The following is a 23,511-nucleotide window of genomic DNA, read 5'->3' as shown; positions in this document are numbered from 1 at the left end:
AGGGCAATCTTCTGCCATCAGGATCCTAAGAATGTAGACACTGCTCCCTCTGAACTGAGGAGAGTGGTCCTCTTTCTGTTTCCAGCATCTCTCCCTAGAGATGGAGTTGGAAGTATGCTCATCTCTGCTATCTGAGTTGCCAGCTAGCTCACCACTTCTATGCCAGGGGAAACTGGAGTTGTTGGTTCTGAGCCCGGCCGCCCAAGAGGGAGCCACAAGGTTTGAGATGACTGGAGAGGGAGTGTGCAAGCCCGATAGATAACTACTGTCAGGTTGGAGCCTGAATTGAGGAGTAATCTCCCAGGCAATGGATGGTCAGTATGAGGGTCCTGAGGCTGCAAACCCTCCATGGCGCTGTGTCTTGAGAAGTTAGTGCTACATAGGACATGGGTATAGCAAATCCCCCACTCAGTAGAAACAGGTCGCCTGTTGGCAGCTCCAGGAGTTTGGATTTTCATATTGTTGAGATCTCCACTGTTCAACTTGTGAAAACAACCTTTTAGAAAAATCCAGAAATATTACCCTGATGGAGTGACAAGATAGCAACCTTAGGTCGCAGCATCTGCTGATGGTCACCTGTGTGTCTGGATGAAGAACATTCCTCTTCCCCAGCATCATGTACCCCACCCACAGCCCAAGCCTTCATCAGGAACTCTCCACCTGAATCATGACCACTTCACCTGGGCACCCAGCTACCTCCTGGTCAGAGCCTAATCCCTGCTCAGTTTTAATGTGGCTGCCCTCTAGATAGCCTGGCTGAGAAATGCTTCTTTTGTGGGCCCCATGTACCCCTGAGCATCTACTCCAGGCAAAAAGAGTCTATACAGGACAAGACACCTCAAACTATGCCAAAGCCTGGTGGTTGCCTAGCTCCCCATTCTGCAGATGAATGAGGGAGATCCACCTGACTTTCCAGGGAGTGATCGTGGACTTGTGGATAGAAAAGACCTACCATCTGGGGGAGGGGAGGCATTTACAAAGCACAGCTGGAGTAAACCATCCCATCTCAGTCACAGCACTAGCCAAGCCTCTCCTGAAATGGAGGGAATTAGATTTTGCACTTCTCCCTTGGATGATTCGGCTTAGAGACAAATGGATTTCATTTAAACAAAGTGGTTAAGCATGTTCAGAGATGGCCAAAAGTGCAAGGCTGCAGGTCCTGACAGGCACTGACAGCCCCTGGCCATCTGGGGTTATTATTGTGGGTTAGACCTGAGCAGGCATGTGGGAGTGACCAGGGCTGTCATTAACCACCCTGTCATAGCAAGCAGAATAGTCCCTTCATCTTTTCACAGCTAAAAAGCCTTGTATTTTCCAATCCTTGGACCACAACGAATCTAGGGATCCCAGATGCTTAGGAGAAAAAAGTACTGGTACTAAGGTAGTGACTATATGGTAAATCCCAGGCCTGAAGAAGGTCCTGGCAGGGTGGAGAATCCAGATACTAGCAGTTATATTGGGTCCCAACTGACACCTGCACTGGGGTGCTGTCACTTACTCCTGCGGTGTGTGGCCTACAACGTCTATCCATGTATCCACATGGCCCCACTGGCACAGTCAGGACTCAAGCCTGCTCTCTTTGGATATCACTGACTGCTGGCCTGGCCATTAGGAGCTGGGGCCTGCTAATATAGTAGATGTCCACCTTAGATACAGATCCAGTTACTTCAGACACTGTTGTTCCTCACCAAATTTGATTACCAAGCACTGCACTGCCTCCCTTGATATTGAGATGACTGCCTTAGACCTGGACTTCAGCTACTTAACCAATTAGAAACGACTTTCCTTTCATTAGCCACAAAGTACCCACCATGGAAGTGTTTTGACTCCAGGAAAGTCAACTCCTGACAGCACCAAGGACCTCCAAGGCAAGGCCTGCCTCTGTCACTGTCTTCCCAAAGAGCTCATCCCTTCCTTCAGCCCCAGGCCCATGGGCAGGGGTAAAGATGGAAGAAGATTGGTGCTCCATGCCCTTCCTAGACTAATACAATGAATGGATAAAGTTTCTGTTCAATGTAATGCTATGGTAATTATTTTACATTGGCTTAAAAACACAGGAAAAGCAGATAAATGTGTGGAGTGCCCTGTCGTAACAGCTGCCGAGGGACCTCTGAGTCTCTTGGTCATGGCTGTGTCCCCCAGCCCTCCAAATCTCTTCTCAGTGCCTATGAGCACACCCTGCCCTTCCCAGGCCCTCCCTTCCATGCCCTCCTGGCTCTCAGGCAAGGGTACAGAGTCCTTCCTCCCTGAGTTCAGGGGTCACAAGGGCTCTGAAGTGACACAGAGACTCCTGGCAAGTTGGCCATGCTGAAAAGGGCTCACAGACATGTCTCCCACTAGCTCTGTTGGAATTTGAATGGGAAATGCTCCCACAGGCTCATGTGTTTGTGGTTGCCAGCTGATGGCGCTGTTTTGGAAGGTTGTAGAACCTTTAGGAGGTGAAGCCTTGCCGGAGGAAGTGGGTCACAGGGGCGGGCATGTGACATTTATAGTCCAGCCCCTACTTCCTGTCTACTTTTTTCTTCCTGACTGCAATCAGGGACCCTGAGCTCCTGCCTCTGTATTCCCCCTTCATGACAGATTTTATGCTCAAACCATTTGCCAAAATAAACCCTTTTCTTTCTTAAGTTGTCTTACTTGGGCATTTTGTTACAGCAATGAGAAAGATAATTTATATAAGTCCTAAAAATTCAAATTCCACATGGATGGGCTTCAGCTTTGAGGAGCACTGACTGTGTTCTCTGTGTCTCCCCAGTGTCCCTTCTTTTGGCCTCTCAGCTGTCTTCACTTCCTGCGGTCTCTGTAGGGACAGAATCTTGCTTCTTGTGAATGTTGCTCTCTTTAATGGATTCCCTGAGGGTGTTTCAAGAACTTCCTTTTTTTTATTAATTTGTTCGTATTACATCTCGATTGTTAGCTCTTCCCCTGTTTCCTCCCATTTTCCCTCCCTCCCACTTCCCCCCTTCTCCCCTCCCCTATGTCTGTGATTGAGGGAGACCTCCTCCCCCTATATATGCTCTTAGAACATCGAGTCTCTTCTTGGTAACTTGCTATCCCTCCTCTGAGTGCCGTCAGGCCTCCCCATCCAGGGACGTGGTCAGAAAAGGGGTACCAGAGTTCGTGTGAGAGTGAGATCTCACTCTCCACTCAACGGTGGAGAATATCATGTTCGTCGGCTAGGTCTTGGTAGGGGTTCGAAGTTTACTGCCTATATTCTCCTTGGCTGGTGCCTTTGAGGAGGACCCCAGGACCCAGATCTGCCTGTCATAAAGTTCTTCTTGTAGGCTTCCAGGACCCTGTGGGTCCTACTATTTCCCCATTCATCCATGCTACTCTTGCCTAAAGTCTCAATAGGATGTCGTCTCCTCTGACCCAGTTTCCTGGTAAGTAAAGTTTTTCATGGTATGCATCCCTTGGACTAGTGTTGATATAAGTGAGTATATACCGTTTGTCTCTTTTTGCTTCTGGGTGAACTCACTCATGATCATTTCTAGATCAATCCATTTGTCCACAAATTTTGGGAATTCCTTGTTTTTAATAGCTGAGTAGTATTCCATAGTGTAAATGTACCACAGTTTCTTAGTCCATTCTTCTACTGAGGGACACTTAGGCTGTTTCCATGTTCTGGCTATTATGAATAAAGCAGCTATGAACATGGTTGAGCATACGTCCCTGTTGTGTGGTAGGGCATTTTCTGGGTATATTCCAAGGAGTGGGATAGCTGGGTCTTGAGGAAGCTCTATTCTCATTTTTCTGAGAAAGCGCCAGATAGCTTTCCAAAGTGGTTATACTAGTTTGCATTCCCACCAGCAATGAAGGTAGAACTTCTATTTATGGCTCTGATGCTCCTGTTAAGTACAGATGGGACAAGAGAATCAGACCTGGTGTGGCCACCTTCTCCATTGCTGAAGGTGAAGTCATGGTCCCTGTTTGAAGTCTCCCAAGCATAGCTCTGGCACTAGGGCATGGCATAGGGGGTGTATCTGAGAAGTCAGTGCAGAACGTACAGGTGAGCTGCTAAACACAGTGGCCCACAGAGTGGGAGGGACTCCCATAGAATTTGCCCAGATTTTCACATGCTTAGGGAAGTATGTTTCTTCTTGAGTGGGAGCAGAAGTGGGAGTGGGCCTCAGGGAGCAGAAGTAGGAATGGTTTCTGAGGCCAGATAAGGCTAAATGAACTGGAGGGAAATGTGGAAGTAAGGCCTGGGCCACAGGGCAGGGCTGTCCCTAGCAAGGATGCACCATCCACACATCACTCTGAGCCCTGCCTCCAGTGCTCATTGTATATTGAATAGCTTTGGCAACTATTTATATTCTTATAAATAAAAGTTTACATGGTTATTCCATACTCAGCTGATTCCATTCAATCTGAGAGTTATTTTCACATTAGGGACTGTTATCCTATCTGGAAATCAAAACAGGTGGCCCTAGTTCCCCAAGGGTAACAGCTTCTTCCAATCTCTTTTAGAGAGATGGTCCTGGTCACTCCTGAAGCACAACATGGTCAAATCCCAGAGCAGCCAATCCAGGGAAGAAGACAGAGAGCACAAGGGCCAAGGGAAACAAATGGACCAAAAAGACTTAAAAAATGGTAACTGGCAAACATTTAACCTTCTTGCTATTCAGTGCTGGTCGAGTGTGCTGGCAAAACAAACCCTTGGGAGTTCTCAAGCATTGCTGGTGGGAGGCTATCCTGAATCAGAACAACCTCGTCAAAAGTAGTGTGGTATCAGAAGTCAAATGTTTATATTCAGAAGGAAATAAATTACAGGCACATACCCAGGTGGGCTCACACACTTATATATGTGTAAGTCAATGCATATCATTTAAACAGCAAAGCTGGAAAATACACAATGGCATTCTGAATTGATAACAAATGGAATTCCATTTAATATCCCATTATTCATCAAAAATATGTTACAGGGGCTTAGGTATGTAGCTCAATGGTAGAGTGCTTGCTTAGATTTTGTGAAGTTCTGTAACACTACACACAAGTGCGAGTGCACATGCGTGAGCGCACACACACACACACACACACACACACACACACACAGAGAGAGAGAGAGAGAGAGAGAGAGAGAGAGAGAGAGAGGGAGGGAGGGACGGAGACAGGGACAGAGACACAGAGAGACAAAGACAGAGACACAGAGACAGAGACACAGAGAGACAAAGACAGAGAGAGGTTTCATAAGAGCACATACTAATTTAACTATGAGCTACTTACAAGAACAAATCGTATGTATATACATTTGTGTATGAAATTGAATCTTATGGGATTGACAGAGAAGAAGAAATTGGTTCAATTGTGTCCATGTAACTCAGTATCCATATACTATAAAAGTCTTTAGTCTTAATTTGTAAAAGCCTCTTTAAATTTTATTTTACGTTTTTGAGGTGCTGGGCATAGAACCCAGGGCCACACACACACTGCACACATGTCCCATCACAGAGCCTATAAAAACTATTTCTAGGGGGAAAAGTCTGAAATTAAGGACATTGCACTGGTGAAAAATTCCCCTTATGGTAAGCTTTGTGCTACTTTCTTCTCTTAGTATGGTTTTGAAATTTGACTGATTTGGTCTATCACCTCTTATTTTCTATGATAAGCATGGGTCATGCTACCTCATTTCATTAATAAAACATTCCATGCTCATGATACTCAGGACCTGCCCTGAGAACATAAAGCAGACAAGCTTCCCCCTAAAATTTAAGGATCATCAGATAGCAGAGGCACTGCCCTCAGGAACATCTACACTCAGCATCTTCTCTGTGACCATGATAATAAACCCCTCCTTTCAGCACCATCCTGGCCCAGTGCCTGGCAGCTCTCTAGAGGGATGGAAGCCATATATTTATGTGTCTTGGAAAGGGATGGGAACCAGACCTGCAACAGGCTGTGGATTGATGCCCGTATGCAGATCCTGGGGATGCGTAACATGTGCTCTCTATCTGTAAGGTGAGGACCAACTATGGAGCCTCTGTCTGTTCCAAAACGTCCACACCAGCTTTATAAGGACTCCATAAAGATCTTGGCTTTTCAGTTTGATTAATGACCACTATACTATGTGACGAGTATACCTGTTAATGAATCCTTTCTGTATTTTGACATAATTGTGAACTCAAATTCCAGGGCCTCTCCTAGAGCTGGCTATGGCACTAGCCAGTGTCACTAAAGTTCACTTCTTCAGGCAGACTGGTTCAGGGAGCACCCACAGGCAGATCTGAGCCCCTGCACTGCTTAGTCCCAGCACTCTGAAAAGGACTTTCCTTTCCAGCAACACCGAGAACCAAGGATGCTATAGAAGGAGACATCCCCACCGCCCTCTCTCCCATGGACTCAGCTAAACAGGCAGTGGAAAACCAGCAACCCGTTACTCAATTAAAAAGAGCTTTTAAAAAAGTCCCCTTGTGATTTGTGCTTGTACAAGAACTAAATAAATAAAACAGAAACCTTTATTGAGCCATCTCCTGGCGGCTACAAAAGAGCATAACTAGAGCCCCTCCCTAGCCCATAATCCTCTGGGAAAACCGAAGTCTTGTCTTTTGAAAGTATTAGAAATCCTCCATGCCTGGTTTCATCACTCTGTAAGCACACGGGTTTCTGAGCTAAGCACTCAGCAAATGCAATATAAAAATCTTGTTAATCACTCAGTCCATAAAGCGTGACCTTTCTACGGCTCGCTCTTTACGCAGCTAGAAGTCTCCTGGGCTCTGCTGTCAAATTCTCATGAGCACAAGTGACTTATGAAATTGGCTGGCATATTTTATAAAGTCTGAGTATTGCAGGTGGCAGCATTGCTTTATGACAGGGCAGTAAACTTAGATTGGCCTGTCGTACTCCAGAACTGAAGGAACTCTTGGGTCTTCTTAGAGTCAGCATGGTGGCACTGGGCCCTTGCTCCTCGGGCACCTATTGCTCTTGCTGATTTTCATATAAGCTTCTCGAAATCAAAGTCTGAACTGAATCACCCACCCCTAGGAGTAAGCATGCACTGAAGTAGCATTAGAAAAATCCCTCCAGCAAAGCCCTGTGGTGACTTTAGGGTCCTGTGAGCTTGGCCCATACACTCCTTGCCCAGGAAGACAAAGCCAGCTCGTCATTCTATCTCTGCAAGTTGCCAGAGATGGCATTAAGACACTGGATGCAGTGGTTTTCAAATTTGAAAGTTGAAAGTTAGACAAAATAATTTCCCCTTGTGTTTCTCAAATGTTCACGATCAGAGAGATGGCTCAGTGGGTAAGGCTTCTGGCTTCAGAGCCACAAGACTTAGGCCTAATCCTCAGGGCTCACAAGGTAGAGAGAGAGAACGGACATTACCAAGCTGTCCTCTAAGTTCAACATGTGTCATGTGTCGTGTGTGTGTGTGTGTGTGTGTGTGTGTGTGTGTGTGTGTGTGTGTGTGTTCCACATGCACCCATGCACACACTTGCACAATAAATAAATAAATGTAAATTTTAAAAATAATCCATGGTACCATGCTGGACCATCTGGCTAGGGCCCTGCAGAAAGGATCAGACATAGCCTTCTTGGTTGAAAGCTGTTAGGAGTAAGGGAGGAGGCTGAGATAGTCCAGTAGCATGGGAGTATCTCAAGGAATCTCTGAGGCCAGACAGCCAAACCCAGGAACTCAGCGCTGGGGGAGATGGCTGTAGGGTTCCATTCTTCTAATGGTCCCCACCCACCCTAGTTCTGCTCTGTGGAGCAAGAGGGCAAAGTCTGGAAAACAAACAACAGCCCTTCCAGGGGGCAAACCTTCCTCGTACAATCCATGGGCTCCTCTGACTTTTGCAGGAGCCAGTTAGGTATGCATGAGTAAGATGCCAATCGCAGCTTAAACAGGACACCCAGGAAATCCCAGGGAAAACGGTCCAGTACATCCTGGATATCCTGGGACCTGGCATGGCAAGTGCAGTTGCATCATGGCAGGGACAGGAGCCCACATGGTGTGTTCCAGGGCAGACTGAGGAGGGCGTTTAAGTGAAGGAACCCAGTTGAAGTCTCACATAATAAAGTTACCACTGGGCTCCACTGTGAGACTAGACCTGACTGAGTGACCTGAACCGATTCGTACTCTATCACTTTTGGCCCTCCCAATTTCCGAGATGAAGAAGTGAGGTTTGGTTTTGAGCAGTGGGTACATAAGTAGGTGTACGTGTTCCTATTCATAATGCCAAGAAAGAGAAAGCTACCAGATAGGCAGGTAGGGGGAATGCCTTTCTGCTAGAGTCCTGAGGAGCCACTCCTGCCTTCTTCCTTCCTTTCCTTGGCCAGCCCCCAGAGTCCAGCTGGGCCCGGCCTGCTGCTGGAGTGATGACCCAGTCTTTGCCCTCTGCCCACAGCCCTGTTCTGCAGCCCTCTCTGCATCTGCTGCAGAGAAGGCAAAGGTGTTTCTAGGAAACAACCTGGCAGGGAGAAGCATGCCGCTGCAGGGTTTGGGAATTCGCTTTGGATTCACAAGGCCATTAACGTATTCATTACAATTACCCTCACACAGACTTCATTACTGCCTTCTGTGTTCAGCTGCACTCTGTGAAGAAATCCAACTGGGCTACAATATTGTATTGGCTCATTTTGTGCCCAAAAGCCAAAGTAAGAAATAAAAGTCCTTGGGAAGAGATACACACACAGTCCCCCCTCCCCACTCAAAATGAGATTCAGAAATCACTTGACTTTAAAAGAGCCTAATTACTCCAGAGGTGTGAGATTCCTTGTGGGTTTAGGATGCCCATAGGTGGTCATCCCAGAGGTTCTGGCCCTGAAGCCTAGCCTGGGAATGGCAGGAATTTTTCCCACACTGGCTGGTACCTCTCCGACTTGCAGAACCCCTTTAAGACAGGAAGCAGAGGCAGCTTCTCCTGGTTTGCTCAGACCTCAAATGCTCAAACTCCTGAAGGTCAGCCATCTTAACCACAGGTGTGTCAGGGAGGACTGGTCCTTCCTGAAGGTCTCCAGGAGCCCTCCTCTTCCCCACTATCCCTCATGATTGTTCTGGGTTCTTACCCCTCTCTCCAGCAGCATGTCTCGGAAATGGGTCACACGCTCCTCCAGGGGCAGGAGAATCTGTGGGGGTGGCGTCTGTGGTCCCTTGTCCACTTGCTGTGTGTCTTCTAGTCCGGAGCTCTCACGGCTTTCAGTCCTTCAGGGACACAAGATGCAGAGTGAACCACACCCGAGGATATCTGACTGGTTCCCATGGAAACCTTAACACACACACACACACACACACACACACACACACACACACACACACACTTTATGGAACAAAGACTTGAGTCAGATCTGGTGGCTAATGCCTATAATCCCAGCTCTGGGAGAGGCTGAGGTAGTAGGATTGCCACAGCTTTGAGGCCTAGACTGTAGAGCGAGTAAGACCTTGTCTCTAACAAACAAACAAAACTAGAAAAGAGAAAGAAAAAAGAAAGAAACAGAGTCTTGAAAAGCTCTTTGGCCTAAGTTGGCAAAAGAGACTTTTCTTGCTTGGAAGGCAGAAGGCTTTGCTGTGTTGTGTGAGGAGACAGAGATTGAAGTCCTGGCCTATAGCTCCAAGTCCCCAGAAGGTGACAGCTTGGGCAGAATCACAAGGATGTCTATGAAATGCCCACATCTTGAAGGAAAGATGGAAGAGGGAAAAGAGAGGCCCACCATTTTGAAGGACTACTTGGGGTGTGCTTGTCAAGGTAGCAGAGCGCCTGATAGGTCTTTTCATATCTCTGTGCCTTACCCTAGAAGCACCTGGAAGTCTTCACAAACACCTAAGTGCTTGTGTCTGGAAGAAAATATTTGGCTAAAATTGATACCTTTATTTCTCATGCTTGCTTCTCCTCTCGGACTGACTGCTGTGACCTTTGTCCTTGAGGACACAACTGGCTTCTCGCCCTGTCCTGTAGTCCTGAGTTTAGCCTTACCCTACCACTCTGATTCTTCATAGAGTCTGTTCCCCAGCCCAAGTCCCACATCTGCCTGTGGTCAGGCCCATGGCAGTAGCTTCACAAAGTGAGAGGCAGAATTGGTGCTGCTGGGACAGCCCCAGCACCCATCACTTCTATGCAGGAAGACTGTCTTTGCTGCTCCTCTGATCAGGTTGGCCAGTGATGGTAAACTGAGGTCACACAAACAACACTGAAGATAGACTGTCTGGAGACACACAGAGCTAAGCTTTGTGGAAATACAATAGTTGTTGCATCTAGCATGTGCTGACGGAATTCAGCATTCGCTGCCTAACAAGGGTCTTAGCTCATAGAGATGTAGTACATGTTATTCCAAACTGGTGGGAAATCTGTGAAGGAACCTCAAAGGGGTGCCGAATCTATGAGGAGATTTTATTTATAGACCAGCTGTTTCTGGAAAACGTACTGGCTTTGCTACTCTATGATGACATTGGAATTTTGCAAAAGGAAAGTTACCAGTTGATCTGTGATTGTGCCAGACTGCAAAGATTATAATTAGGACTTCTGTGTAGTGATTTTTTTCCTTAGCCCAAAATAGAAGTGTGGAAACAAGGCTTATATTGTTGTACCTTGAACACATCATGATCTCCTGTTATTGCTTATCCAACAAAATATTTTGTTCAGAGTCACTTGTGGCTTGTCTGGATTGGTCAGAGACAAAGGCAAAAATCTGAGGTGTGTTTGGGTTCTGATTTTGGAATGGGCTGTGTCCCTTTACTGAATGCTTTTCGTAGATGATGAGGCTTGCATATTCTGGGTTTTGCCCAGAAAGAAAGTCATCTGAGCACTCAGCTTGGTATTCAGCGTGACCTGTTGCTCTGGTGTTGGATAAATAGCTAGGCAGAATCCTCACTTGACCTACATCTTGCTTTGAAAAATGTCCTAGCTCCACTCGTCTCAAACTGTGGAGATTGGAGGGATTAGTTTTGTTCAACCTCTCACCCACAGAAGATACTTTCCATCTCTGGGTCCCAGGACCCCAAAATCTCCTAACTCCAGGGGAGAACATGCTACTTGCCTTCTGCTTCCTCTGTTAGGCAGAAAGATGCTGATGTGACCATCCCTGCAGAGAGGATCCTCCCATGGGTGCTCCTCAGCCCAGCCCTCTGTGTACATCACGATTGCCCTCAACCTTTCAGATGTATACTTTCACCCAGGTCCTCCCTATGGAGCCATCCAGAGGCTAACCTAGTTGCCAATGCAACAAAATGGCAATACCCAAATAGCTATCTATTGTAATCTCAGTTAACTCTACAAGCCTTAACCACCAGCCCATCTCACTAATGTTGTCTGTCATATTCCCCACATGAAAGGATGCACAGGCCAGAGCCAGAAGATCCACTAGGCAAATCCATGGGCTCTGTGCTCAAATATGGGGTAGTGGTAATGCTCATCTCATGAGCTATTGGAGGGTAAAAGTCATTCCCTCAGAGCTATCTAAGCCTGAGGTAGAAAGAATTCACATCCATGAATTCACGATATGACCCACATCATATCAGACAGAGAGAGTTTGGGGCAAGCCAGGTACATCACCCTTCTAGCCATGTAGTCTGATGGGCCTGGACTGAAGCGTGATGTATACACATAAGTCACAGTGGGAGTCAGAGCTGAAAGCTTAGCGTAGTAGGACCTAGCATAGGTGTTTTGGGCTGGGCCTCCAGATGACATTCCCACTGTCCTATCATACCAGCAGCTTTGTAAGAATAGAAAGCCTTTGGATTGAATGAGGGAAACAAGATGGCTACCTTGGACCACTGTAACCATGAGGTCACCACGTTGTATAGAGAGAGCTGCTGTCTGGGGAGATGCTAGCTGTAATGGAGAGTTGCATAGATGTTCTGGGCTCAAGGGAGTGAGCACCAATGTGAACACGTCATATGTTCAATGTGCTCTGCATCTCACAGGGAAGCTGCCTTGTGTATACCCCATAGCCGAGCTGCAGAAATCCCTGCATCTTATTTTCAGTAAGATGTGAAATTCTGACAAGATGATCTGACATGCCTAACAGAACAATTCTGTGATGTGATAGGGTCCTGTAAACTTTGCCCCGCTGAAGCAGTAAGCCTCAGGGCTGCCACTGTCTTGACAGCATCGTCATACCCAATAACAGCTTCTCTCTATAGAAGGTCGTAACTCTTGGCTGCAGGAGCCTGAGACTAGAGCAGTCTCTCTCCTCTCATGTCCCACATTGGACAATGACCAACCCAAAGGTCTCGTATTCCTGAAAAGCTGTTGGAACAACATAGTGTTGGAAATGTCAGCCAGAGGCCCACCCCAAGAACACATCACTACATCCCATAATGCTGGAACTTCAGCTCTGTCTCCTCAATGGCTGTGTACAAGTGTGTCACTTTTGGTAAGACCTGAGATGACACATGTGTGGCCAGATGTGGATATGTGGGCAGATACTTGGACAGACAGTCTCACCACACTGCTATGGGGATGTAAACAAGCAATGGGACAGGTAGGCCCTTCAGTGGGTGGCTAGGGTCAGAAAGGTCAGGGTAATTGGTATGAGTGGCTTCATAATGCTGGTTCCTGAGGTAGAAAGTATACTCTGTGTCCCCTTGTGGTGACCTGTGACAACGCTGGATTCAGAGTTTCCACAGTTTGTCAGAGTTGTACACAAATCAGTCTCACCAGGTGTTGAACCTCTACCTAAACTACTCTGGATCCCTTTTAAATGACCTACTTTCTGATGCTCACTCAGTTATAGAAACAGACGTGGCTAAAGACACCTGGGGCCACTTACAATTGGTGTCTGCAGTGGCAGCCACGATGCTGGGACGGAGTCCTTGACCTGGGGGCTGAGTTGTCTTGTGAAAGTTGGTATGGATATTCGGTAGATGTGTAGAACATCCAGTTGGGGTCAGAAAAGTGTGATCATAGTTAGGTCCAGTGACCCCTGTTCTACATGGCAGGCCATAGCCTCTCCAGCTCAGGTGGTAGATGACAAGATCTACACACCACAGAGTGACCTGACTCCACACCGACATCATGAGACTGGACCAGGATTACTACTGCGAGGCCACATCCAGAGACCCATGGACCACTGTCTACAGTGAACCCTGCTTCCAGCAGCAAGCTTAGCTCCTCCTGACTCAGGCTCTTTTTCCATGAAGAGGACACAGAAGAACAAGCTACTGAGGAGAAACTGGTGTATTCAGAGACATTACACGTTAGAGAAAGAAACCTAGAGTAGGAAGGGAAAGGTCTGGGGCTGCTCCTGGAACAAATGCTGCAGAGGTGAAGGAGCCCTGTGGATACCTGCAAGAACATTTCAGACCCAAAAGAATCTTCCAAGGAGTACAAGGAGATACCTGGGTGGGAGGCCCATAAGGAGGCAAGGCTAGAGGTCAACAGGGATCAAGTCCCTACAGTCTCCTTAGTCAACCAGAGGAATTTTCTGGTGTTGCCAGCTTCCCTAGCTCTGACACCCTTCTTTGCCCGGCTAGGTTAGCCTTGAGGTGTGGAGTCTGGAGAAAGGCTTCAGTAGTATTTCTGGAAGCCTTAACTGATCTGGAAGTAGGTAGGCCACATACCTACTTACCGTCCAGATTTTGCAGAAGCGAGACCCACCCATGTCTCTTCAGACAAATTTCAACACACGTTCCTAGATATGAAATATTCCTGAATGGCTCTTTCCTTGATGGATATTTAAAACCATCCACCATCGCGAGTGGGAAGGGTATGATATTGATGGATCCATAAAAAAAAAGATTTGCTAAGTGACCAGAAGGTACAGTCAAGCACGAATCCCACTAGAAACCCTCCTGCAAGGTGAATGGCATGATTCTGGCGCTGTAGCCAAACCCAGAGCACTTGACTTTTCTCTGTCTACTACCAGGTCGATGTGAATTTACCCAGGGTGTTTGGCCCTCCTGCCAGTGCTTGCACTCTGTTTATGCTTTAATCGTCTATATTTAAGGGCCTACCATGAGATGTTGAGCTATAAAAGGCCACCTGGGATGCACTAGCATCGTATTCATTACCCTTTCTCTATCTACATACAGCTGTGCAACATAGCAAGGCCTGTATTTATTGGGCGAAACACTGGGACTTTTATGTGATTATCCCAGCTCCTTTCTGTGGTCAGCATGAGAGAAGCTGGGCTGGAAATCAGCATTCCCATGACTTGGGGTATGGTGAGTAGGAGAGACATTCCTAGACATCATCACCCTCACCATGGCCCCAGAAGTGAACACATAGCTCCTTGGTACAGCATTCAGCCTCAGCTGTGCTGGTCTCAGCTTCTCCTGATGTGTCCCTAGTCAACTGCAGGCTCTTTGGCATTTCTGTCTCCGTGGGTGTCTTCTAGCTTGTATCCTTGCAGGGTCAGTGTGTTCTGCAGTTCATGCCTCATGGCCCATGTCTCTGACTCTCATGGGTGTCTTCTGGGCACAGCCTGGAGCCAGGAGCCACAAGCCTCTCTTGTCCTCATCATTCACAGAACTTCTCCATGCAACCCGTACCCTGTCTTCCCACTCCCCTGGAGCATCTTTATCACCTGTTCTTTCTTCTCTGATGTTGTCCTGCCCTCTGTCCACCCAGGGCTAACTCATCTTCTGCATGTCACTGGATGTCTTTATGATGCATGGGACCTACTTTGAATAGCTGAACTCTCTTGTCCCCGCAACAAAGTCTCTGTGCAAGATGACACATCTGGTTTATCTTAAAAAGCCATTCCCTTATCTATAGTCTAGAGCTACAGAGCAGTCCCTGGGTTGCAGTGGGCAGTGGAGGTCTTGTTATACCTCATTACCAACCTAGTGAGTAAATTCTTGTAGGATTTGACTTTGTAATTGCAACTTCCTTAAAGGCATTGAATGCAGAAGAATTCCAGGCCTACTTCCTAAAGAGAATAAACTGCTGTCTTCAGCTTTCCTTCTTACAGCACCTGTAAGCCCCAATCCATACTGCTGAACCATATCTCAGTTTCTGTGTTAGCACTGTAGACTGGTGACTGCAGAAGCTGTCCAGTGTGCAGTTACTGCTGCATTGTGTAAGTCTTCTGAATGCATGGCCATGGGGCTCTACTGTCACTAAGGAGAGTAATCAAAGGAATTTATGACATAAAATTATCTTTGCAAATGTGCCCTAGTTCTGTTTTTCACTGTTGCATAGAAGGCAGGAGCTGAGAAGCATTAGGGCTCAAGTAAGGTTTGATGTCCTGTGGTCCATGAGAGAGCTCTGCCATGATGCCTGCTAAGCTCTCCATCCCCGCTGTCTTTATGCTCCCAACAGCAAGAACATAGGATTCACCTTGTGGGGGCCAGTGGAAGAATATTGGGCATTAGATAACAGTTGTCTCTCTGCAGTCTCACACACCTTAGACCTCACCTTAAAATGTGGTATGACCTCTCTCCCTGAGCCCCGTTTCTTCTCTGCACCCTTTTTATTTATAAGGTTTAATTATTGATAGTATCTGCCATTTGAGCTTTTGAAAAATTAAATGAAATAAGATGTTTGGTGTCTGTTTACAATGCTCTGTGTAACGCTCCCTTTACATTGATACCATGTGGTTGAATGGCCTAGTACAGTGGGTGGTCTGTGAATGGTACTGATTTGGGTTTGGTCACAGTGGTGGTGGTGATGATGATGATGATGATGCTACTGGTAACATGGCAATGATGGATGTGATAATGATAATAATGATGGCGATGCTGTTAGGAATGGTAGGGTGGTGGTGAAAATAATGACAGCAATGATGATGGTTGTGATGAAGGTGATGATGGTGCTAATGCTAATGACAGGAATGACGGCAGGGATGACGGTGAATGGTGATAACAGGGACGATGGTGGTTGTGGTGGTGGCACTGCTTATAATTCTTTGCCCACTGGCTATGGTAGATTCTGGTCATCCACATTAGTTCTTCCCTAACTATGTTCCAGTCTCTGTCCATCTGGGGACATATCCCCTTTTATTTGATAATGGATGAGGAGAACTATTCCGTCTTCCAGCAAAGATGGCTGGGAATTTATCATCAAAATATCACCAGCCTGTACCTCTGGTGTTAGACACAATATAAAATTCTGCAGGAATCAAAGTTTCTGTGAATCTTTTTGCCTTATGGGGCCTCAGACATCGTATCGTGCGCAGTGTAACAAATGATCTTCAGACGTAGCACACTTTGAGCGATCTCTGTGTCAAGCATTTAGCCTCCATACAGGGCCACTCAGGGGCCTGCTTCTGGCAGCTGTAAGGCAGGTCTGTTCATCAATCTGAGGCTCTGGGGCTAAAACCAGAGCAAGGGAGCCTCAGCGCTGCCCACTCTGCACTGTTCAAGTGGGACTGAAAGCCCACGCCCTCATCAGGACAGACACCACTCTGAGGTGGCTCATGGCCACAGGCAAAATTTAAGCTGCGGGGCCTGGGCATAGTTCTAAGCTGGAAACAAACAAAAAGACTGCACAGAGCAGGTGTTCCTCTGCGCAGTACAGATACAGGCTCCTGGGGGAGAGGAACTCAAGGCCCACCTGGAGAAAAAGGATAATTTGGAGCCCTGAGGTGCTTGATTTTTGGCTTTAATTTCACTGATTGTTGGTCTTGTTTGACTCACTTCTGACAGCGACACGCACCCCATGCTCCTTTGCCATGCACTTTTGAGCCCTTCTGATGATCTCTGTCCCCCAAAGATCTACAAGGAAGGTTCCCAGAACTCACTGAACCCCTTTCGTACTATGCCCCAGGCCAGGCAGGCCTCCCACGGCTTGGCGGCTGTCCTGTCTGCCTCCAGGGCAGTCACATTTATTCCTCTCTTCCTGCATCTGCTGACTTTATGAATGCCACTGTGCATCAGGAGTCACACTCGTCACGCACAGAGGACAGAATGAAGAGTGACAGGAATGTGAGCTCAGGACACAGCTATGATGGCTCCTGCAGCATGCTCGTAGCCCTGTGGGCAAAGGCTTTTCTCACTCAGAGGCCATGGGTCTCTTGGTTATGAATTCTCTGCTGAAAAGCATTTTGCTTACAGTTCTCTGTATATCAAGCCCTCTAAGTGGATATAATGCATTCAAATTGATTGGTATAATAGCTGATATGCAAATGACACTGATTTGATTGATGGCGGCAGTGGCCTCTTCTGACTTGTGGCAGAATCCTAGTGAGCCCAGAGCTCCAACTCCTGGGACCACCAGAAGCAAGACATCTTTATAGCTGACCAGGCAGCAGGCACTGGCTGATACTGTGGCTCTGTCAGGTACTGTGTCCCATCTGTCCTCCTCTAGAGCTTGGATTAGCTAAATCTGAATGATTTCCCCCAGCAGTTACAGGTCTTTGGCCTCTAATAGATATGTGTTTCTGAACTGTGACCCTGCAGCCTCTCATTGGGAGCACATGAGGGAGGGTCTGGGGGGGCACATCTACTGCAGCCTACATACGACACAAAATCCCCAGGCAAGCTTGCTCAGGGAGCTTGTACTCACCTCCAAGGAAGCCCCCAATCACATCAAGTCTTGGCCAAGGGAGAGTAGTAGGGGCCTGAAGCATTACTGATAGTGATGGATCAAAGATGTACAGAGCATGCAACAAGCAAAATACGTCATTTCCCTACCCCTGCCTATTGCATCCAGGCAGCATAATAGCGATGGTGAGGATGGCTGTGGTGGTGATGACAATCGAAATGATGATGATGACGATGATGATGGCCATTTTGATGTATACCTTTTGGGTATCCAAAAGCAAACAGAGATGCAAGAAAAAGAAAACAAAAAGCTGCAGGCATACTGATACACTGAGCTGTGACTGGGTACCACCTGGCCATAGCTCACAGGCCTTCAATATCAGCAATTGTCTGAGAAGTACGCAGGTGGAAGTCCCACACCATAAGGCCATGAACACCAGCAAGTTCAAAACCCCACAGTGAGCAAAGTGCCAGGGCTAAAGATAGTCTGGCCTTGTCCTGAGCAGCTCTTCAAGACTGTACTGGATATAATAGGGCTTCCAGTGTCTGAAGTGCAGGACAGTCCATGGGATAAAGGGGAGGCTAGCGTGGCAGAGCTGTGAAAACCCCTTTCCCAGGTAAAACCTCCACTGATGAGAAATTAGGACAGGCAGAGTCACCTTGGACATCAAAGGGAAGGCTAGACAAAGAAAGACTTGGGGAAGAGAACCTGAACACAGGACCTCATTGCCCCTTACTCAGGACAGGTACCAGGCTGAGGTCAGGAGCACAGCCCTGGCCCTACCCCATCATGACATAGCTTCAGCATGGACAATCAAATCGAAGCCTAGCCCACTCACAGCAGGATACAGGTGAGAATATGGGCAAAACAGTGTGTGCACCAGCAGTGAAGCAAGGATGGCGCCCTCGAGAGCCTGAGCATAAGGACAGAAAATGAGCTACATCTTAGAAAGAATATGACAGGTGGTACTAAAACACAGCACACGAAAAAAACAGAAAGCATAAGGATGAGGCAACTGGGAAAATAATATAAAAATTTTTAAAGGATCTAAGAACTCTCTAGGAAATGTTTAAAAAACAAATGGAAAATATTAGAAAGGAAAAATATAGTAGTCAGAACATAGATGAGCAAGGGTGATGACGTCTTAAGAAAAGTAGAAGTGAGGGGCCAGTGAAATAGACCAGTGAGTGGTAGAAATGCCTAACGTTTTACAAGCCTGAGTCCAATCCTGGAGGCCCACACAAAGATCAAGGGAGAGAACCTTCCACAGTGCTGTCCTCTGACCTCCCCCTCCTCCTCCTTTTCCCCTTCTCTTACGCGCACACACACACACACACACACACACACACACACACAGTGTGTGTGTGTGGGAGAGAGAGAGAGAGAGAGAGACAGAGACAGACAGAGAGAGAGAGAGAGAGAGAGAGAGAGAGAGAGATAGCATACATACATAACATAATAATGAGTAAATAGATATTTTAAAAGAAGTCAAAAAGGAAAAGGACCAGGATGCAAAAAAAAAGTGGCATTGTAAAAAGTAAAGAAGAGCCAAAGCATAGGTTTAAAGTCTCCAACAAGAGGAACAATGGTACAACAGAACACAACAAAACACGGGCAAGAAAGAGTCCAGAAGTAAAGGGACACCTCCATATTTTGGTGGTATATATTTCAGACCTGTGACAATTAACCAATGATCACTAAGGAACATTTCTTACCATCATTTTAAACACATTGCCTATGTTAAAACTCAGGAGTTTATAACAAGCAGATCATCTGTGAAGCGCACCAGGGAACACACAGCTTCTTTGGAAACTGACATTGAGAGAGGGCACCATCAAGCACTTAGCCTGTGGAGCACCTAGGCTCACCTGGGGAAAGAATCAGTAAAGGGCTCTCTACATTGATTTGGCCTGTGAGCATATCTACAGGCATGGTCTTACTTCACTGAACTGATGTGGGAAAAACCCATCCCACTGTGAGTGGTACCATTACCTGGGCAGAGCATCTGTGTGGATGGAGTGGATGAAGATACTGAGCAGAGCACAGCAAACAAGCAAGAGGGTATATATGCATTCTTTCTTTCTCTGCTCTTGCCTTCCCAATAGTTATGGACCAATACCTCAAATTGTGAGCTACAGTAAATCTGTTGTCCTCTCCAAGGCTTATGGTTAGGGCATTTCATCTCAGCCACAGAAAGGAGGTCAGTGGGTAACGGTTGCCACACAAGCCTGATGTTCTGAGTTTGATCCCCCAAACCCATGTAAAGGTGTAAGGAAATAACTGGCCCAACAAAGTTGCCCTTGACCTCCACACATAGTTCATGGCATACATGTATCCCCTCCCACATCATAAACACATACAACAATAAATAAAATTAAAGTAATGGTAACACAACTTATTAGTCAAACTGGCAAGCGCAAACAAAATGGCAGGAGTCAGACACCAGCGTTTGGCAATCTGGAAGAAAAGTATGAATGCATCAAATCACAGCTACATCCCAGAGTGCCATGGCCAGGTGTGGTCGCCTCCTGGTGGAAGGATCTCCCCTCCCCTCCCCACAGGAGACATTCCTGCCCAACATAAGCTAAACCTGAACCTGGTGTCACTGTGACTCCAGGCACACAGTATCACGGGCCTAGGCTACATAGCAATTTCTTCCATTAAAAATAACAACAACAATAACAATGACTTTGGTGACAAATGAAGAATGAAGGGGACGAGTCTATAGGTTAAAAGAAACTTAGAAGAAATACCCACAGCATGCAGGATCTGAACTTGACTGAGACATTTGCTCAAAATGTGAAGTGTAATGCTCATATTAGGTCATTATCTTAAAATATTTACAAATGAAATTTACACATTATGTGGGACTTATTTCAGTATAATTGTGGAGACTGTGAACTAGAGATCCCCTTGGGCCAAGACATGACTACAAGCCAAGCCAATAAGGACTTGCCTCACTCAGGGGAGTGGAGGTTGTGTGGGTGTGGTCTGCCTGGGGTTCTATAGACATCACCATAGGAACACAGAATGACACTGTCAAGTGGACACCTCTAAAGAAATAATAAAAACAGATTATTAACACCAGGGGAGTGGAGGTGGTGAGAGCAGGGCACGGAACTGTGGGAGTGAGGTGTGTTTTGTTTAATGTGCTGAATTCTGCTGTAATTGAAGTTAAGATAACCGCTGCTTTGAGATTGGAAGTAGTCATCCGCCTTCCTCACTGCGGGCTCTGCTCCCACAGCAGTGTTGCCAGGAGAGTGCCTTGGCTTCTGTCCCATCAGCTCCAAGCCTGTTTGCTCTGATAGGATAATGGATTTGTCTAATCTATGTATGTACTACAAATTCACCCACATGCTTCTCTCACAACGTCCTCTCCTTGTCGGTTTCCTGCCTTCAGGCAAGGCCCTCGGGCAGCGTCCCTCTTTAAGAGCATACACTGGCTCCCTTGCCTTGCTGACCTTTGATCATGTGGAATTATCACCACCTTCTATCCCCAAAGGAGTAGACAACCACACAGATCAGAATTAGACTATTATTTATCACATGGAAAGCAATGCTTCTTTCATGGGAGAGGAGAAGAAAGGGGCCTACATAGCTGCGGTGCCTTTGAAGGGTTTGGAATAGTCTACGCTGTTAATAATCTGTTTTATTATTTTTTTAAAGGTGGTTTTCCTTGTCCACTTGACAGTGTCATTCTGTGTTCCTATGGTGATGCCTATAGAACCCCGGGCAGACCATAACCACACAATAAACATTGACTGGTTGAATTCTGCACACAGATTGACGAGCTAGTCAGATAGAACCTTGAGGTGGAGAAGGAACGGTTTCCTCTCTTCATGTGAGAGTGGCCTGCTGCTTTGAGGAAGGACTTGCATGTGCTCAGGGCTATACTGCAAAGTCCAGGAAGGCCCAAGAACAACCACCAGACTGTAGGGTTTTTGAACAGAAGATATGAATAGATCCTCATTGGAGGAGATTCTGCAAAGGGCCATTTTCTGTTCAGGAGATGGAAGGTCAGAAATAACACACTGAGATTTTTAACTCCAAGTCCTCGGCCGCCGGCCTGAGCCATCCCAAGGATGCCTGCTAGACCCTGCTCACGCAAGATGAAGATCATGGGGCCAGTGATGGCCCAGTGTTCACTACACAATGGATGTAAATGAGACGGATGGCAGTTAAGTAGGGTATATATAAGAGCCAACGAAAAACAATCAGAGGTCAAGCAGTCTAGACCCCACTCTAGGCTGTTTCTTACCAGCCAGATTTCAGACTTCTCTCAGTTTAAATGAAAAGCTTGATAGGAAATAAAAACCCACCTGACTCACCCTTGCCCCCAAGGAAATAGCCCTGTGTCCAGATACAGCACCAATGGCTTTAACACAATGGTCTCCTGACTAATGCTCCCCAGTCTAAGAAATGACTGAGTATCTCCGTCCCTTTCAGAAAGGAAATAAATTCAGGGGACTGTTCATGTTGGAGCTTAAAAAGACAAATTGAAATCCTATGACAAATCGCTGCTTCTGCACTCGGTCTTCTCACCGGCAGATGTCAATGAAGGGTCCTGTGTGGAATACCTTAGTGACACATGGCACAGGCCCAACACCATCTGTAAAGCCACAGATTTCTATGAAGAGTCAATTCCTTACCTACAAGAATGAGCTAAGTGTAAGGGATTACTTAAAAGGTAAGTAGAAGTGAATAATGTGTTCATCACTGCACATGTCAAAGACTACAAAGCTCTCACAGACTCTCTTGTCTCACAAGATTCCCAGGGAATTAGGCAGACCACTAGGGCTGGCATGGAGAGGCAGAGAATTCTATGTCATCCAGGGGAATCTTAAGAGATGCAATTTCAGAACATCATCTTACAGCATCTTAAAATAGTTTCCACACTCAATAGTTTAGCTTTCCAAATGGTCTCAACAGGCTTATATGTTTGAATACTTGGTCTCAAGTTGGTGGGACTGTTTGGGAGGGATTAGGAGGTGTGGCTTTTGAAAGGGGTGTGTCACTAGGGGCTTTGAACATGCATTGTCACCCATTCTCTCTGCCTCCTACTTGCAGACCAAGATATGTGTTCTCAGCTGCTCCTGACACCATGCATTTGCTCCACCATCATGGTCCCTAACTGTAAGCCAAATGAAACATTTTCTTTTATAAGTTACCTTGGTCATAGTGTTTTGTCACAGTGTTAGACAAGTAACTAAGACACTGGGGTAGGAAGGAAAAGGTGTCAGCTTACACTGAGAGGACAGGGGTTCTGTATGCTAGCCTCTTTCCTGTTGACTAGGTAACAGCCATTCTCTCATTGCACAGGGGCCATCTCCCCCAGACAACACTATCCAGGGATGGACTTGATCTGTCCATGGATTGGGAGCTTCAACTCCCCCCGCCCCCCACCCAGCCGCAACAATCTTGGCCTTGTTGGCCCAGGATTGAAAGTTACCATGAAATATACTCACTTATATCTGCATATTAGCCCAAGGGGCATGTCCCACGAAAGCCTTCACTTACCAGGAAACTGAGACAGAGGGGAGGACATTCTAGTGGGACTCTAGATGAGAGAAGCATGGGAGAATTGCAAAGTACAAGGATCCAGAGGGTCCTAGAAGCCTACAAGTAGAACATTATGATAGGCAGATTTGGGCACAGGGGTCCCACTCAAACTAAGGCACCAGCCAAGGACAATACAGGCGGTAAACCTTAAACCCCTACCCAGATCTAGACAATGGACAGAACACTCTCCACAGTAGAGTGGAGAGTGGGATATTACTTTCTCACATACTCTGGTGCCTCACCTTTGACCATGTTCCCTGGAGGGGGAGACCTGGTGGCACTCAGAGGAAGGACAGCAGGTTACCAAGAAGAGACTTGATACCCTATGAACATACACAGGGGGAGGTAATCCCCCTCAGGAACAGTCATAGGGGAGGGGAATAAGGGGAAAATGGGAGGGAGGGAAGAATGGGAGGATACAAGGGATGGGATAACCATTGAGATGTAACAAGAATAAATTAATAAAAGAGAAAAAAAAAAAGAATACAAATATTAAAAAAAAAAAAGAAAGAAAAAGTTACCATGAAATTCTTGTGTTTGTCTTTTGGAGAATGACATTTTTCATTTGTTCTGAAAGGATTCACCTTGCCCTATA

At 46.6% G+C, this 23,511-nt stretch overlaps 1 protein-coding gene across 1 annotated transcript in view; it reads right to left on the bottom strand.

The window, feature by feature from the left end:
* TCERG1L (transcription elongation regulator 1 like) overlaps positions 1-23,511 on the bottom strand; it is a 197,870-nt gene that overhangs the window by 13,123 nt on the left and 161,236 nt on the right. Inside the window, exon 9 of the mRNA XM_084758363.1 lies at positions 9,004-9,139. Within this exon, the coding sequence (XP_084614489.1) occupies positions 9,004-9,139 (136 nt within the window). The remainder of the gene's footprint in view (positions 1-9,003; positions 9,140-23,511) is intronic.

This window comes from Acomys minous (genome assembly GCF_964271855.1).
Source record: "Acomys minous genome assembly, chromosome: 2".
Lineage (NCBI taxonomy): Eukaryota > Metazoa > Chordata > Mammalia > Rodentia > Muridae > Acomys > Acomys minous.
This window is presented reverse-complemented; position numbering and strand designations above follow the sequence as displayed.